Source organism: Oreochromis aureus, linkage group 14, assembly GCF_013358895.1.
Source record: "Oreochromis aureus strain Israel breed Guangdong linkage group 14, ZZ_aureus, whole genome shotgun sequence".
In the NCBI taxonomy this organism is placed as follows: Eukaryota; Metazoa; Chordata; class Actinopteri; order Cichliformes; family Cichlidae; genus Oreochromis; species Oreochromis aureus.
This window is the reverse complement of record NC_052955.1, coordinates 26,665,231-26,684,786: the sequence shown is the minus strand read 5'-3', so window position 1 is coordinate 26,684,786 and position 19,556 is coordinate 26,665,231. Positions and strand designations below refer to the sequence as shown.

Below are 19,556 nucleotides of genomic sequence, written 5' to 3'. Positions count from 1 at the left end.
AAATCTTACTCATCAACACCAAAACATCTCCAGCTTGTTTGTGCTTGAACTTGCGTAGCAGGTGACATTTTAAAACCAGGTTTAATTGCACTGCGCACATGGCGGTTTTTCTCACCTTTCTTTTTTCTGTCACATTCTTGTTACACAGACACACGCACGCATTCAAACGCACGTATCATTAAAAAACACTCGAGGTCAGACAGGTGACATTTTCGGTTAGGTTTAGCTTGTGTGAAGGGTGTGGTTTTTTTTTTTTTGGGGTTATTTTTGTAACGTTACCAGTCAGGTTCTCCCACTGAACGTGCACACACTCACACACACACACACACACACACACACACACACACACACACACACACACACACACACACACACACACAGAAATCTCCTAGCCTGTCAGACCAACACAAGATCAGACAGCTAACAGATTATCAAAAGAAGCAAAGAAAAACCTGTGTGAGGGTTTGGTTTCAGTTTGTGTGTATGTGGGAGTAGGAAGGCCAGTACAGGGAGGTCTGATCGTGTCTACGTTCTGGCTCAAGAAGAAAAACAGTATTAAAACAGAGGCAGTACCCTCCTGGCATGAAACATTCATTCATATCTGTATAAAAAGAAAGAGACTCCCTTGCTGTCGGCCCATGCTGGCCTCTCACTGTGTCATTACCTCTGTCTGAACTCTGACGTCCTCCCCTTGGCCCTTAGACTCCAACTGTGTGTGTTTTTGTTTGTGTGTGTTGTGTACATGTGTTTTTGGCTCCATGAAGAGACGGCGTATGAGAGAGAGAGATAATCAGCTTTACACCAGATTGGGGATTGGCTCACCAGTCTATCACACAAATAACAACATACGGACACCCTAAAACCCAGCTCGCCATATGAGCTCAACGGCTTTGGTGTATATACACACACACACACACACACACACACTGTAAATTACAGTAAAATATCCATCATTAACCAACCCATATTGGAAGCGTAAACCAGACTTTGGCATTCCTACTGTATATTGTAATTTCTTGGTATTTCCTTATATTATTCTAATATACTAATGATTGTTTTTGCCAGATAGTATTTACAATTTTCCCAGTGGACACTTAATAGGTAGTGAGCAGTAAATCAAGCATTCACATTCACATTCACCTAAGGCCAATTTAGAATGAACAGTTAACCTAACAAGGATATATTTGAACTGTGGGCGGAAGCCAGAGTACCAGCGAGAACATGTACTTCACTCATGTACTACACTCTGTTTACACTGTACAGTACTACAGTATATACAGTCACTATCCATTATTTGATCTGAATGTTTACAATGAAATCGTTCAGTATGATAAATTCCCAGTGTGCTTTGGTACCAATCAGTTCAGCCTACACTCACTGAGCATTTTGTTATGTACACCGTGCTAGTATTGAGTTTCTCGACTTCCGTACCATTGATTCATTAATGTTGAATTCTCTCGCAGCTGCTCTATTCCCATGTTGTTGCAGTATATTAATGACTAACCTCGTATTATGGATGGATTCTCTCAGTTGTTCTTCTGACTGAAGTTTGGTCCGTTTACAGCATCCTGCCATGCGATTGCATTTGTCCCTAACCATCGGGAACCCTCACGTTAACTTTTATCGAGTGGAAAAAGGTTAGCGTTCATCCTCCAGCTTCACTGTTTATGTTATACTAACATAGCTGTCTCGCTTTATATAACAGCTAGTCCAACTTCAGTAACCCTACAAACGTCACTGCTGTTTAGTTTTGTGCCTTCATTTATGTTGGCAGTGATAGCAGAGCTGTACATTTTATTTTGTTTCAGAAATCTCTCAGTCAGAACATGCTATTTCATGTTTATGTGGAAACTAGCGAGCTAACTTCCTGCTAACTTCTAACTCTGTTAAATTTAATAAATTCTGTTTTCATTGATGCCTGGATGTTAAACTTAATTGTTACACCTGGTAAAGCGGCAACGCTGATCATTTTATTAAAGATGAAAGAATTTAGACAGTTTTAACTCTCAGTGATGCCGCAGTGTTCGTTTGACTTTGGGACCTGAAGCGGACGGAGTTTTGGACCCGGATTACTCTGCAAGGCTCCTGACTACAGTAGCTGTAATGCTCCGACAATCCATCAAGCGGTGCGGCTTCGTAGCTTACCAAAGTCATATTAAAACATTTTTTGACAGATTTTTGAGCGTCGTGTACCACATAAAATGGTTCGAGGTCAGTAAGCACAACCAGAATTCATTCATAAGGCGCACCGGATTATATGAACAGTGTACTCCGCCCAGAGCTACACGAGAAAATGTCTTTAGTGGTTTTCTGTGTGTACACTTTAGTTCATTCACTGTGTTAAATTTGACAGGTTGATTGATGTCCACAGTCAACTATTTAGGTAGCTAAGTAGACAAACAAATATGGAACCAAAAAAACATAAATTTAAAACTTTCAACGCTCATGTGTTTTGTATGCAATGCCAGCTTGGCGGAGCAAAGGAAGGAAAGTAGGTTTGGCATTTCTAAAAAGTGCAAAACAACTCTATGCATTCCAAAAGTATAGGAATTGAAAGCTTCGTAAGCAACACTCTTTTTACCAGACCCACTGCCAAGGGTCAGGCTGACATGATGACATTTTATTGCATCAGTCACATTTTTCCAAAAGGACAAAAAGGCTTTCAAGGATGTTAAAGCTGTTTAAAAGAATTTAGAATAAACATGCTCTTCTGTTACTTTGATAACAAAAGGGAAATCGTGGTTCCAAACACATACAACTTTCTTGAGAAAGTGTTACAAACCAATGAGGGAAAAGCAAAGGATGCTGAGGAGAAATCCACCCAGTGTTTTTTCTCTTCAGTTTAAGCTAATCTCCATCAGTGATGCCAGGTCGCACTGGTGGGTTCAATGCTTTGTATAAACAAAGTGAATCTTTTCCAGACTTCCCTAATTATCATTGTATAATTCACGAGTAAACACTTTAGCGTAAACATTTTAAATATGACAGAGATGATGGATGTTGTAGCAAAGATTATGTATTCCATTCAGGCCAGGAGCCATGCAGAGAAGGTTATTTTGCAGCACACAGGCATTAGGCGGCTAAGCAGAGTTAAATTTTTGGCAAGATTCACCGAATTACTGCCTGAAATCCTAAATCTTCTGAAGCTTTCCAAACATGCAGGATATTCAGCAGTAGCTTTTGGATTTAGTGTTCCTGACAGATCTCAATGACCTGCTCAAGGAGTTTAATTTAGAGCTGCAGGGCAATGATAAATATGTAATCACAGTGATTGGTTTAGTCAACAAGATTAAAAGCAAGCTACATCTGATGTCAAGAAGGCTGGAACGCTGTGATCTCAGAAACTTTCTTCACATGCAGGCAGAGCTCTGACATCATTTAGTCACAATCTGATAAGTGCTTTACTGACTTTTCATCCAACATTGTGACCAGCTAGGTGTGTTTGTTTGTCATTTGATGCAACTGTAGGTTGCACTGCTTCCAAAGTAATATCACTTTTCCACTTCATTATCTCTGCTGCTGACACAGAGATTCGTACACTGTTAAATGACAATAACATCAAATCTAGGGCAACACCATTTTGAATGGAGACGTCAGGAACAAAACCATTCCTCTTCAGAAAATAAACTTGACACCACTTTGTGGTTCAGTCACACTAGAGCAAAAACAGCATGACAACCTCATTGTGACCAGGATAAACCTTCAGTTGCCAGATGATTGCACTCATTTTTTTTTCTTTTCTGCAAATGATCACATGTAGCTGTGTCCAACTGGTCTTGCGATTGAAACTTTTCAAGGTGATTGATGACAGAGAGCCGAGACACTGCAATCAAGCTGAGTCAGCCATAAATTTCCGTCCTGCAGCAACTATGTCACCATTCGTGGAGGAATTTCTGTTTCAAGTCTATGAGATTCTGGCTGAACTATGAATGTATATGGTCAATTTTAAACTTCTGTTTAATGTTACAGACTTTCCATCTACAAATCTGTTGTAGACGGCAACAGATTTGCAACTTTCACGGATTTGTCACAGTTATTATCACAGATTACATGTAATTGCCAACTTCACCATCTTGAAACATCAACTTTAAATATGGCAACTAACTGAAAGTGGTCACAAACCTTGCCCCCATCTTTGATGCAACCATTTCAAATGCACCAAGTTTGCGCACAGTCACAATGACTTTCATCATGCTGCAGTCTCACTGTTTCCTCTGGTGTGACTATAGTAATATAGAGCATCCTATTTATGCTGTGTGTGTGGTTTTTTCCTCGCATTCAAATGATCAAATTCAGATTTACAGTGACAAACGAACACCTCGTGGCTTGCCTAAGGCTTCCAGTCAGCTCCTACTGACTAGGAGATAAACAGGTTTCCACTTTTCTCATTTAAAGAACTATCTTGTGTGTTGTGTGCGCATGAAATACGTGGTTTGGGCTGACAGACACTGGGAGACTTTAAAAGTAGATCTTGGCTTGAAAGAGGCTCTTGCAGAACAACCACACATTTCCACTTTCTGCATCTGATCATGCAGAAGGTGGGTGGAGCAACGCTACAGCATTATTACCAAGAACTACATGAAGTCATCAAAACTCATGCTCGAGTAATAGGTACAAGATGTCTCATCCAAACAGGCCAAGAAAGAGAAAAATGTCAATCAAGGGAAAACTCCTCGGTGGGAGGGCCTTTATTTGAATGGCTTCCAACTGAGCTAATGGTAGAATTTTTTATTGTCAGCGTGTGTTTTAATGAATGACCCTTTAACTCTGTTGATCCACAACATGCTTTCAAATTTAATGGTGTAAACCGGTAATTTGTGGTTTGCGAGGTGTACGTGCAGGTGTGTGTGTCAGTCACTTACAGGACGAGTTGCTTTAGAACCGTGTCATTGTGTTTTGTTTTTAACAGCACAGACTTCTAATGGTTTGGGCTGTTCGTAGCTTTCTCATGAGTCACAACATTAAAAGCATTTCCTACATATCTCCCATAAACGCAGCAACGTAAGCGAGCCTTTGATGGTTGTTTGTTCGCGGACGCCTGCTATTTGATTACCAAAAATGTGAAGGCTGATGTAAGTGAGCCAGCAGGAGTCTTAACCACCTGTTTGTTTGTTTGTGTGTGAGTGTGTGCACCATATTACGGATAAGTGCAAACACACACAAAAACAGACTTCCCCTAACTCCATGATGTCAACTTTTCCTGAACTTGAGCATACTAAGTGGGAAAAAAAATTAAATGGCAACAGCAAATTTACCATCGTCTTCAAGATTCTGCAGCACAGACACACACATACACACGCACTAGGGATTAATATTAGCTAAAACTAATATGCAGTATGTCTTTATAATAATTGCAAACTCTGATCCCTCTGCTATACATTTATGAGCAGCATAAGCAACTCCACTACTGGTGTGCACTTACATTTCCCAGAATAGCTGTCAACAGCCCTCTGGAAACATGCCGGAGCCTGTTGCATGCAGCTGATACAGTACATGTGTAGGCGGGTAGAGGCACAGCAATAAATGATGGGCCGAGAAAGCTGGTTTTAATGGAGAAAACTGTCTATCAACTTCCTTCCGTGTGAGTGTCCAGTGCCAACGCATGACAGTGAGTACTGAATATCATCTTTCCTCTTGAAATCTGAGGGTCTTGGACAGCCACCTGTAAGCATTTTGCACTGGTAGAGCATGCTTTAGATCAAACTGCTTTTCTTCTACTACAGAAAAAAAGGAGGAATTTCATCAGTGCTCACGGGGTAATTAGATAAAAGCTGTCAGTCAAGCAGCAACACTCCAAAGCTCCAAAACCTGCAGGGATATCTTTTGTCCAACAAACACCTCCACACATCCTGATCCAGAAATAGCCTCTGCCCTCCCTTGCATCATTGCTGATCCAAAGTGAAAGGCGGTATGTTTTTCTTAACACAAGTATTACAAAAAGTTCACTTTCCTTTTGGCTCATTATCCTCACATTGTAACAGCGCCCAAAACAGGCACTGGGCTATGATGACTGTGTGGAAGATGACTGCAGAAGTTATGATTACAGAGCAAAATATATTTCAAGATGTACATATTCATGTGAGCCTGCGGGGTAGCTGATGTGCCTCAGAGTCGAGGTTTTGTGTTTTTGTGTGAATAACATGACTCACGGGATAATTGCCCACACGAAACCTGGCAACGGCGATCATTTCACACCAGTGATGGGAAGTACAGACACCTCCAAACCTCACCTCTCTTCCAGCTGTTGGAGTTCTTTTTTCAGCTCGTCTGAATTTTTATTGGCCTTTTGAAGTGCGTCACGCAAAACTTTCTCTCTCTTGTCGCTCCTCCTCTCCAGCTCTCCTCTAACTCGACTCTCTTTTTCTTTATATATTTTCCGACACTCCTCTTCCACCTCTTTCCTTGTAGTCTCAGATTTTGCTTCAAACTCATCTCTCAGAGCTCTGACTGCATTTTGGTTCCTCTCTTCTAGCTCTTCTCGTGTGTTTCTCTCTCTGACTTCTGCTTGTCTCTGCATCTCCAGCCGAACTGCCCTCTCCCACTCCACCCGGCCCAGCTCCAGTGCTTCACGCTGGGCCTTCTCTTTTTGGGCAGTCTCTCTCAGGTCCTGGAGCTCAGCTTCTAACTGAGCCAGCTGGGTGCGGAGCTGATGAAACTCGTGGAAGATGAGGTAGCTTACGCCGCAGTAGCAGCATACCGTCTCAGTGCGCTCCATCTGAGGGCAAAAACAAACAAGGTGTTGGAAATACTAAATGGAGTGCAACTATTTACAAAACGTTTTAACACCCGCACCTCTCTATAGCTGACTCTTAATTTGAAACAAGTTGTTATCTATTTAGAGTATTAACTTAAACAACAAAGATGCGATCAGAAGGTTTGATTGCGCTTTGAGTATAATTGATAGCAGCACGAAAGCATGACCAAACCACTTTGGTGGCATGTCTAAAAGAAAAGAAGAAAATCCCCAATTTTTATTTTAAAGCAAAGGAAGTAACAAAGTTGGTACAACTAGCTGCATCACTGATCACTTTCACACTAAATGGACAGTCAATTCTGCAGGATCACATTATTTAATTGCCCTTTAGGTATATCATTATTATATCTAACAGATATGGAAGAAAGTAGAAATCATGTGCTGTCTGTCGCCCTATTACAGCTGGGTTTGCCCCCTCACATCTCTGAATTAAATAAACAATTAAGAAAATGGATGGCTGTCCTTCTCGTATGTGAAGGTGAACTGGTTTCTTCTTGCTTTGTAAGTCAAGTTTTATAAGTCTACAAGTCGTTTTTACTTCACACTACACTTTTTAAAGTAATGGACACAAATTTCAAAATATATGGTTGAATATAAAATTTACATACAAAACTTTTGATCATAAGTACTCATTGTGACACCTTCGTATGTCCATACCGAGAGTCAAACTAATCCTATAGTTTTGGGGGCGTGTCTACAGTCACTGAAACTACCAGGAACCACTGGAACTCATGAATCTCCTCTTTCTACTCATGTCAATCGTTAACAACTGCGAGATTAAACCACTTTGAAACCAGATGATTCTTTTTGATACACCCTGTATATAGCATATATTATGCAAATAAACTGGCAATCTATCATTTTTTGTCCGATATCAAACTAAGGATGAGTTTAAAGTATGATATTAATGGGTTAAATCATATATGGGGAAGCTAAAGCTAGCTAACCATTCAAAGACTCTTAAACACAATCAGACTGTGAACTGCAGGTCCTGTTATTGATCAAAATCTGCTTTAAGCACTGTATCAAAAATGTATTTTTACTCTATCTGTCAGCAGTTCAAAGTCGTGGATGCACAGATACTCTGATCCCTCCTTCAGATATTGTCTTCACCGATGTCTGTCCTCTCTCCTAAAATAATTCCTGCTTTCTCTGTACATGTCAATGTACTCTCTCCAAGCTTTTATCAGGCTTATGAGGGATAAGATTGTATCCCTTGAGCTTTCATCTTTATGATGACATGTTACAGTGAGGCAACAGATATTTGGATGGCATGCTGTCAGCTCCCATGTCAGAAAGCTCCAAATAAATTGCTACATGATGTAAACAAGATGAAATAAACTTGCAGACAAAGATGGCATGCTTGAGAGTACAATAGTGTACAAAACAGATTATTTTGGTCAAGTCTCAAAGGTTAAGTAATTGCTTTTACCCATTTGACGATCTATTAATTTGAGAGCACTTTCACTATCTAAAAGTAATGACAATGAAATTTGGTGTTCACATTTATTTGTGATATTTTAGTGATTTTGTGATTGCAATGACACATTTAGACATCTATCTTTCACAGGGATTACTGTGGAGATTCTTGCTTCAGAAGTGAACTAACCCATTTGCTTTAAGAACCCAGTGACCTTTCCCCCATTTTGACACAAGACCCACAATCCATGGTAGTACATGGCAGTGGTTAGTTTATTTCAGTCTCATTTTATTCAATTCCTCCTTTCCAGAGCATGAGAGAGCAAAGGAGAAAAAAAGGTAAAGTAATAAACATTTAAGGGGTAAAACAGGACATTTGAAACAAGTGTATATTTTCACTGGTTGTGTGTATTTTGAAAAATTATGTTAAAGTATGACTGCAGGGCAAGTACACCTTTATTATTATTTTATTAGTACAGCTCCTTGCAAAATAGATGGTGGTTTTTGATATTATATACAGTTATATATATATAAAAAAATCATCATTTACATTACTTCCATAATAAATACACACTAATTTACTTTGAGAATAATAACTAACTTTTGAGCATGTGATAAAGAGAGCTTTGACTGGGCTCTATAAGGTTGTGTGAAAAATTAAGTACAACCTTACTTCTTCCACAGGAGTAAAGAGGGTACATAGAATCAAGTGTGAGGACCTCTGTAGAAGCAAAGGTTTTGGTAATTTGCTGCTCTGGTGCATTCAGGTGTTTGTTAACATAATCCTGCAATCTTCTCAGTAGTGAACATCACAGCGAATTCACCCCAAGATCAGACCCTGCAATGCTCATAGAAACTGCAAAAACCCAAGAGCTACATCGCAGACTCTACAGACCTCAGTTAGCAAGTTAAATGTTAAAGTTCACAAAGGTGTTCATGAAATATGGCCTCACACCAACTGTTAAGAGGTGGAGGGATGATGATTTGAGCTTGTTTTGCAGCCACAGGACCTCGAAACCTTGCAGTCATTGATGCAACCATGAACTCCTCTGTAGGCCAAAGTATGATGCCAACTGTCCAAGAGCTAAAGACTGGCCTGAAACTGGCTGATGCATCAAGACAAATATCCCAAGCACAGCAGAAAATCTACAGCAAAATGACTGAAAAAGAAAAGAATCAGGGTGTTGCAATGGTCCAAAGTCCAGGCATCAACCTGATTAAAATACCTTCGTAGGACCTTAAGAGAGCTGTGCATCAACAAATATGCAGAAACCTCATTGAACTAAAGCTGCATTGTAAAGAAGACTGGTCCTTCAAAATGATGTGAGAGGCTGATAAAAAGTTTTTGCCAATAAAGAAGCTTCTAAAAGCTTAAAAGTGTACTTAGTTTTTAACAGGACTGTACAGTCCTGCCAAAAACTGTCTTCTTCACATGACTATAGACAGCTTTCAAATAGTGTCTAGAAATTCCATTACTTGTCCTTTGAGATGATCTACAAACACGTCTAAAGACATGCAAAGATACTAAACATGAAAAGACAGTCAATAGGACAGAGATCAAAAGAATGGAAGCCATTGCTTCAAAGTCCTGAAAGACACTGAGAAGGGTTTAATTAAATGATCTCCAGTCCTGTTATCTCTTGCTTCCTCTGTGCCTTGTGTTTCTTTCTTCTTTACAGTTAAGACAGAAGTCAAAGGGAATGCGAGGGTAGTCGGCATGATTGAAAGAAAACACACACCATCATGGCAAAGTGCTCATCACATGACAAATGATTGACAGGTGACAGGTTAATCAAGATAGGCACTGTTTCTCTGTCTCTGCAACCGCCACAATCAACTTTCTCTTTCTGTGCCCACCTATCAGAGTGCTCCTGCTCTGTGTTAGCACCTTGTCAATCCATATCAGGTAAAGGTGCAGATTGCATCTGCCTCATGTCATCAAGACAGCGGGAGTCGGTCTTTCAGCAGCCACGACACACAGACAGACAATTAGAAGATCACTTTGTATGCGCTCATTATGCTCAGCGATTAATGACACAGCAATCCTGAAGTCTGAGGGTACAGCTCTAATGTTGCTACTGAAGCTGATCCAGAAACTTAAATCAGATGACATACAGTTTGTATAATGTTTGCAATATTCACCATCTAACAGTATTACGTTGCTATACACACACTTGTTAATTCCCACTCCTAAATATTTTAAGCAAAGTATGTTCACGTCTTAGCTTCACACGATCCCCTGTGCTTTCGGATGCTTGAAATTACTAAGGAGTGCCCTTAATGGGCTCACTAAATGTTATTTTAGAGTTCCTATTGTTGGGTGTTTGGCCTGATCAAGGTCTATGAACAGGCTGATGGGGGAAAAAAGAAACAAAGAAGGCAGAAAAGAAAGAGAGAGGGGGGGAGTGTATTATGTGGGTGGATGGAGAAAAAGCTCCACAAGATGACAACCTATTACATTATATTGCCACAGAATGCACTCTGGAGAATCAGGCCTATTATCTATTTGTGAGTGTATTTGTTAGAGCGAGAGAGACAGGGAGATCCGGGGAGAGTTAGAGCGTGCAACTGTGAGCAGTATTTGGGACTGAGACTCAGGGGGGTTTAGTGTTTACTGTGCAGATGTCCTTGTGGTTCCTGCAGGCATAGATACAGCAAAGACTACTAAGTGTGTGTGTGTGTGAGAGTACGGTTTATATTTTGTTGGAAAATGCTTATGCATGTAAATTTGTGTCTTTGAGCATGCATGTGGGAGGGTGGGTGTGGTGAGAGAGTTCTTTATGCCAGCCATGATGACGTAGCCATGAAGACAGACAACAAGGGGGCAATACACACTGTTTAAGTGACCTGAGGGCTGAATTGTGCCTCCTCTATGGTTTCAGACACACACACACACAAACACACACACAGACGCTTTCTCACACTGCTCAAACAGTCTAAAGCACATTCTGCACGCACGGAGGCAGATGAAAGGCGGAGGCAGACATTGACAAAACAAACGGACACGTTAAAACCGACCCTGATACAAGCACAAACATGTACATGGTATACACAAAGGACGCAGACATAGACCGGCACATACAAAGTCAAATTTAGTCATATAAGCATTTACAGGCCAACAGGAAACTTACACAATCGCTCACCACTAACAACCACACACACGCACACATTTATACACACCCTGAGGGCAGAATGTCTGCACCACCAGTGGGTTGTGTGCTCCCGTGACTGAGTTCGGGCCCGCGGGGAGACCCCTTGCCCTGGGCACTGACACGTTCACTTAGTGCTCAAATGGCAAAAAAACCCCTAACCTCTCCACACGCTCACACATGACTACTACGCCTGGCATGGGCACGGACGCCTGGAGAAACACCTGACAGGAGGAGAGAAAGAAAGAAAGGCGACACATTAAAACTGCCGAGTGACAGAAAAAGAAAGGGAAAAGTGAGGGAGTGAGGGGGAAGGGGAGAAAGGTCGTGTTGCCCTTTGAATGTTTCATGCCAGCAGCCGATGCTTCTCTTCTACACACCAGACCTCTTTGTCCTCCAGTGCACACAACACAGCTCCCTCTCTCTCTCTCGCTCTTATCTCCCTTTCATTCTGTCCCTTGATTGACTCCATTAGCATGCTGGACTGTTGCCAAAGTGGTTTAAAACATTAGATTTCAGACCACATAAGGCTCTTAAACTTCTACCACATTGGTTTAATTACTCAGGCAATGAACCCTGTGTTTTATATGTATGTTTAATACATATCTGCTCCAAGAGAGATTGTTAGTCAGCCTACATAACGTTCAAAATTATGCAAACCATGCATTACTGCCTCAGGGTGCATTGGCAGCGCAGTAGCTATGTATGTGTTTGTGTGTCTGTCTCAGTCCTCAGTCAATAACCACTGACTGATCACTTATACTTTAACTGAATGTACAGGTTGTTTCCACAGCTATTTGGTATGAAGACTGTAGCCTGTGTTATGTGACTTGCAACATGTTTACAGTCCCTGTTATCACCAGAATTCCTCTATATTCCATCAATTAAACATGGTGCTATTACTTCTCCCCTGATGTGAAACACTTAGTTGGGCTGGGGTTCCAGTGGAAACGACAGGGTGGGGGTCGTTCTGTGTGTGTGGTTAGTGTCTTTCCAGGACAAGATGCATAATTAATGTACGTGATGACTTTTTGACTGTCTGCATGCATGTGTTTCTGTGCAAAGGTCATTGTAATCATGCAGGGAGGCGAAACATAAATTCAATTCAATTCAGTTTTATTTATATGGCACCAAATCACAAAAATGGTGGCCTTAAGGTGTTTTATATTGTAAGGTAAAAATCTTACAATAACACAATCATGTGACCCCGATGAGCAAGCGCTTGGCGACAGTGGGAAGGAAAAACTCCCTTCTTCTCCCTTTTTCTATCCTGTTAATAATTTTACTTTTTCACTGCATGTCTTGTTAATAAAAAGATCAAATATTTCACAACTCTTTTCTCCTTTTACAGCCACTCCGGCATTCCTTTTCCTGACATTTTACCCCAGTTTTCCTTCCACTTTGTCCTTGCCTCTTTCTTCCTCCTCCCAAACAACTGTCCTTTCCCTCCCTCTCTTCCTGCTCATCTCCCTAGGCCAACTCTGCTTCCTAAGCTACAGCTGCCGTGACCCATCTGGCTCGTCAAAACACCAGAAGTGGGTCACTGCCACGAACACGGACCCTTCATGTTGCGCACGTACACACATGCAGACATCAGATACGCACACATGGATACACAGCATACCCCCTCATGTTCATTCACACACCCAAGCATGCTTTCCGTGACCAAAACTGGCCCAACAGGCATGCAGCTACTTACACACAAAAAAAGCCCCATGCAGTGAGCACACATACACAGCAGTATGTACCTCTGTCTGCGGTCACACATAATAGCGTTGTGAAATACTGCAAATTTTGACATTGATGCGATAGTCGTGATTTATGAGATGAATGATTGTCAGTTTTAAATTTTGAACACATTTTAATGATCACTACATTACTCTGATTTTTATGTTCCACAATAATTAACACAAAAAACATACCTTTTTCATGTATTTTGAAATGTAGTTTTTAGGAAACCTAGAATGTAATCTGTCTCTTGAGCAACAGACAACGGACTCTTCAAAAGGCTCAGACGAGCTTGTTTTGGTCTTCTTAAACCTTAAATTTAACTTTGGCTGTCGTACTGCAATTTCATAGTACTTAGACAGACACTAATACCAGTCGATATCAGCTTAGCCAAAATCTGACAAAAAAAAGAAAATCATGTTTTTTCCTTAACTGTATTTGTCAAGTGAGGCCAACACTTTTGGTGCAGCGTGCAGGTTGCACACAGTGCACAGAAACAGAGATTTGTAGCAGGCCACTGCAGATTTTCACAGACAGACAGACTAAACAGTTTATTTTCCGCTAATCCTCGGTACTTGAAAGCCACGTACCCTGTTGTGTAATTTTGGAAGGTAAAATATAACCCACATGCACATATATAAAGGGGCAGAAATTATAGAATACTGAAAGAGATGTCATGTTAGAAATGTTATTTTGGGGTACAAGGCACTTAAGCATTTTTGGAGGGTGGGCTGGGGGGGTGCCAGGGGATTAGGGGCATTAGGATTAGATTTAATCAAGTGATATGATGAAGGGCGGTGGATTTAGAGGGAAAAAAACAAAGGCAAGTGTACCTGTATCCTTCAAAATGCTTTCGCTTTTCAATTCTCTCTCTCGCTTTTTCAATCTAACAAATGCTTTCTCTCTGCTATCTGCTAATCTGGCACGTCATCGTGCTTCTGCCTCTGTCTGTCTGTGAAATCACAGACATGGCAGATCACGCAAGCATTTAAAGAAGGGATTAAGTAGTTAAGGGACTCACCCGTGGGGTTTTTTTTTGGCTTTTTTATTCCTAATTTTTTAAAAATTGTTTTCTTTTTTGGACAGCGGCATTATGAGGGTGCTTGTGGAGTGTGTGTACTTTAAAGAAAACACTGCCCGACTGTGCTCTTCTTTTTTCGCATGACAATATGAGAATGTTTGGGGGGCGGGTTTCAGAGCTATGTCACTTTTTCGTGCGCGTGAGCACGTTTTTTGTTTTTGTTTTTCTGTGTTTCGGATTATTCTTTTTTTCCTTTTTATTTTTTTGTTTGTCCGTCGCTGGTGTGCATGCGTGTTACTGATTGTGTGCGAGTGGGATCAAGACGGCACTTCGTGACTGCAGCTTTGTTGATTTTCGCGACGATAAAGACCCCCTGTGGCGCTCAGTGTAGCGAGAGCCAACACTGAGATTCCACTCATCTGGACCCCGTGGCGCACCGCACACATCACATGAGGAGTGCGTGCGTGTTTTTAAGTGAGTGCGTGAGTGTAGATGTGGGCATGTGCATGAATATTTCCTACTTCCTTGACCATCGCACTCATGTGCATGCCTCTGTGAATGAATATCTTCTTCTATTTCAGCTTACGTGGGTGTGCATGTGTGTGTGTGTGTTTGTATGTGTGTGGAAAAGCAAGAAGGGAGGGGTGGTAGCAGTCACAAGGCATAGAGGAAAATGCACAAAAGGGGGTTGGGAGCTGTGAATAGCAGAGAGGAGAAAAGAGAGTGACCAGAAGGACCAGGGAAGAGGGGGGGGATCTGCACAGTGGATGAATGAAAGCACAGCAAGGGACAAATTAAAATAAATCAAAGACCTGGTGACCTCAAAGGCCATAGCACATGATTCCCATCATTTTCATACTTTCAAAAGCAATCAGTAACGCCCTTGTGTCCCGTACACGAGGACACTGTAAACCTGGATGACAGCATTCCCATCAGGATAACAATATTCCATCACAGGATAACTGTGATCACTTCAGCAAAATGTGCACCACAGCAAATCAGGAATGCTGAATCCCCACACTAAATAGGGTCAAAGATTAGGGGTCAGTATCTGGATTGTGTGTGCCTATATGGAAGATTAACATTGAGGAATCCACAGTCACTCACCCCTACACACACAAATGTGTGTACATAGGCAAGAGAGGTTGAAATGATCAGCAACGGTCACAAATCCATCAGGGAAAAGTGAGCAGAGGAGACAAAGGAAGGAAGGAGAGGTTTGAAATGTGTGTTGGAGGGGTACTTCTCAGGTTGTAAAAATAAATACAGAGGAAAGATAATATAGTGGGGCTCACAGGGGGATGCTGTCTAGGATTGCATGTCTTCTCCTTCCTGGCCCTCCTTTTCCTGTCCGCCTAGCTGACTATCTCACGTGTTCCATTGGGTGGAGGCAGGGAAAGGGCAGCGGCAGGGAAAGAATCACCTATGGCTCCCCTCGACCGGCGCTCGGCCACGCATCACATCACATACAAACACTGGGCGAGGCACAGCACGGCATGGCACGGCACACAACAAAACCCATAGCCCGAGGAGCAGACAGCAGGCAGAGGTCTAGCTGTGTTCATTTTGCTCCGTTTGTGTGCCTGTTTGAAGACTATGGCTGTGTGGGAGTTAATCACTCTGCTTTTTTGAAGTGACTCAGTGCTTAGCTTTCAGTGTAGCTAGGTGGCTTTCCATCCATCTTCTAGCACTTCTAGAAAAGTTAAGCCTCCTCCACCCTGGCCGTTGGATCAAGGTGTTCCCAAAACAGCTGAATGATTCGATCCTGGGTCAATCCTGGGGCCCCATTCTGGTAGGACCCACCCAAAACATCTCACCTAAGCCCAGAAGGCATCCCGATTAGATGCCAGAATCACCTCAGTTGGCTCTTTTCAAGGTGCAGGAACACAGAACAGCGTCCACATCACTGTCAATCAAGCACCAATCCGTCCAGCACTCTCCCCTCACTTGTGAAACAGTTAAACTCCTCCACCTGGGGGCAGCCACTCATTCCTGACCTGGAGTGGGAACTCCACTTTTTTGTCCTTTTTTCCTGAAGCATGGCCTCACACTTGGTGCTAATTCTTACTGTCGCTGTTTCACACCAGTGCAAGATGGAGGTCATCGACTGATGAACTGGTTTAACGACTGTCAAACTAATTACAATATTATGAGCTTACTAACATGTAACATGTGCAGGTTAAAGACCAAAAAATAATGGTAAGAAGAAGAAGACCTATATCTGACAGTTTTTATCAGCTTTTATATTCGAGTTTCATTTACCATTCCATAATGGACATTCTTGCACATCAAACGGTCATAAATATTACACTGTTGCACATACAGACCTGTTGCCTTTACAACAAGCTGAGCCTTTCAAGAGCTGATTGTGAGACAGGAAATCTCCTGAGAGTGATAATAAATCTCCAAAAACTGTCCTAGGCCCTGCACTTTATTACTATTTTATGATTTAACCTTTTGATTGCTTACACTATAGACTACAGTGCATTGTAATTATATGACACCAGTACAATCAAGCCAAGAGGATCTGATCATTTGGTTTGTCTTCTGAGAGTTTTGAAACCCAGACACAGTCCAGACACAGGAGGTGGAGACAGGACAGCCGGGCAAGCCAGAGAGCAAAACGAGCCAGAGAGAGAAGAGGCATTGTAGTCTGTTACGTTAATCAGAGTTAGCAGACAACACATGTGCTTCCGTTAGCCACACTAGGTCACACATCACAACACACGGCTCGGCACGACATGGCAGGGCGCAGTCAGCGGAGAGGGGCTAAAGGAGGTAACGCCGACTGAGCTGTGTGTGTCTGCCCTTCCCGTGTATCTGTGTCTGTTTTCAATTTTGTTTGTTGACGTGCAGCTTGTCGGTGAACCCATGTCGTCTTCCTACTTATCCTAATTATGTGTCCTTCATTTGCAGTTTGAACTGGGCTGAATGACTGTCTGTCTGACCCGATGGCAGTCAGCGGAGCGCAGCAAATGCAGCCTCATTTCACCTTCTCCAGCCAGTGAAAACAAGTGTTTTGTCTGCAGCGTTTAGCACTTCGCTGAATCCGAAAAAGAAAATCTGTGCGCGTGAATGACTGAGACAGAGAGGATCTGAGCTTGGCTGGATCACCATCACCTTCTGAGAAAAGCAGAATGTCAAAGTTAATGAATGTTCACGAGAAAATCCCTCAGTTAATGGGATCTGCCATAATTATTTAGTTGAAAGCACCCAGAAAACACGCAATTAATTAACTGTAAGTGGCGAAAACAGTCGGCAAACAAAGAGAAAATTGTTTTTTTATCCGAGCAAACTTCTCTGTTGAAAAATCGGTGTAAAAGAAATCTTTGATCCTGTCACCCCTATGTTTAGATGCAACTTGACATCGTGACTTGACCTCCAAGGAAGTTGGGCTGTTTTACCACACAGGAATAAAGACGCAAGCAAATACAAACATTTACAACAATTAATAATGTACAATAATGTGTGTGCATCCTTCACGACCAACTCCTTCCTAATAGCACCAGTGACCTTGTAATGAACTGCAGGTTATCATGCAATATTGTCACTTTATATTACCCGGTACCCTGACAACACCCGTGACAATATTGCACAATAATCCCCCTGCTGTCTCTCAGTCATTACAGCAGATCAGCATTGAACTGATGAAACATTTCCCTCTCCCCCCTCTGTCTTAATCTTTCTGTCTTCTCCCAGATTTACAAACACAGACTGAAAAGGGGGCATGAGAGGTGAGGGTGGAAGAGGAACAAAAAAAACAGCCAGAAGGAGAAAGAAGAAGGAATTTTGATATTGGGGCTGGGGGGGGGTTATAATGATTAGAGCGAACAGACAACACATGTGCTACCATTACCCAGCGACCTCCTGAAATATTATTGAGGGAGGAGTGTTTTGGGGTTGAAACTACCATTTATTCGAGGGGAGGGTAAGTGAAAAAGAAAAGACAGATAGAGAAGGAAGCAAAAAAAGCAGAGATGTGTAGCATGGTGTAATTTACTCAGACATGGGGACTGTGTCTCCTCTCCTCCTTTTTGTCTGGAATACTTTGCCATGCTCACATTAAATATGGATGGCTGAGTGGAAGCAGAACAAGAGCAACTGAAAGCCCTCAGCAGGACAGTCAAAGGATAAGACAAGACAGAGGCTTTATGACTTTGATCTGAACCTGGGCATCCATAACAATAAATCCAGAAAAAGATGTTGGATGAAAGCACTTGGATGTTAAAATTTTCATTACTCAGGCCATAAAAAACAATTAAATGTAGCAAATTTGCACTTTTAGAATTAAGAAGATAACAACTTGTATTTTTCATTGCCTAAAATCTAAGCATCACGGCCAGATCTTAACGGTTTTTCCTGTAGTAGCACTTGCAGACCAAGATTAAGACATTACTAATATATACACAAGCTTGATTTCAGTGTGTGGGCCAAAAGAACAAAGAAGAAAAAAATGCACTCATGCAAAAGTGGAGTAGGTAGAGACCATGGAGAAACTTCTTTTCAGGTTTGCTAATACTCAGCCTTCCAATATGTAATAAAGATAAAGCTGCCACGTAATAAGGTGATCTTATTTTCTCTCCTATCAACGCAGAGGGCGTGTGGTCACAACATGGACTCTGATTACAGTTAATGACATCAGCAGATCTGTGTCTGCAGACTAGTAATCCTACATGGGAAACAGGGGCTTCATCGATTACACAATTTGAATGCAGGAAGAAATTTAAACAAAAAAATAAAGAGTGAAAAAGTGATTGAGGAAAACACCTTGTCCCAAATGATTAAAATAAGAAAAAAATACCACCATTTTTACATTTACTTATACATTAATGTGTAAAAGAAACACTGTTATTGTCTTATTTAAGAATAATCATATGAAAAACAAAGTTATTCACATGACTCTATCCAGTCATGTGAATAACTAAGTACACCCTCACTGATTGCATAGGAATTAAGAGAGTAAGCAGAAGCCAGCTGCTGCTAATCAAATGCACTTGATTGATCACTTTGCTGGCCTGAAGCATTCATGCGTGTGTTAACACAATGCTAACAAGAAAAGGCAGAGAACCTAGAGAGGCAATTGCTGTTCCCCATCAATCTGGGAAGGGTTACAAGTCCATCTCCAAACAATCTGAAGCCCGACATCCTAAGTGGAAAACAGTCAAGACACTTTTCAATCTTCCCAGCAGCCAACGACAACCCAGCAAATTCACCCCCAAGATTAGATTGGAGATATTTGGCTTTAATGCACAGCACTATGTTTGGACATAATCCATATCAGCACAAACACCTCATAACAACTATCAACTATCAACCCTATCAACAGCGAAAGAGTTTTGAACTTTGTATCTTTCTGATGTCACTCTCTGCGCTGACTTCCACTGATGAAAAGACAAAAAGACCATCTTTCGCTCATCTCACTTCCTCACATAAAGTGAACGACTCGTCCTGTTTTTGCTTCACGGCCACAACATTTCTGAAGTTA

The 19,556-nt window shown here is 41.6% G+C and overlaps 1 protein-coding gene across 3 annotated transcripts in view; it reads right to left on the bottom strand.

The window, feature by feature from the left end:
- lekr1 (leucine, glutamate and lysine rich 1) overlaps nt 1–19,556 on the bottom strand; it is an 87,411-nt gene that overhangs the window by 59,178 nt on the left and 8,677 nt on the right. For all 3 annotated transcript variants that reach the window (XM_039598089.1, XM_031752627.2, XM_039598091.1), the window contains exon 3: nt 6,231–6,715. In XM_039598089.1, coding sequence (XP_039454023.1) covers nt 6,231–6,715 — 485 coding nt within the window. The remainder of the gene's footprint in view (nt 1–6,230; nt 6,716–19,556) is intronic.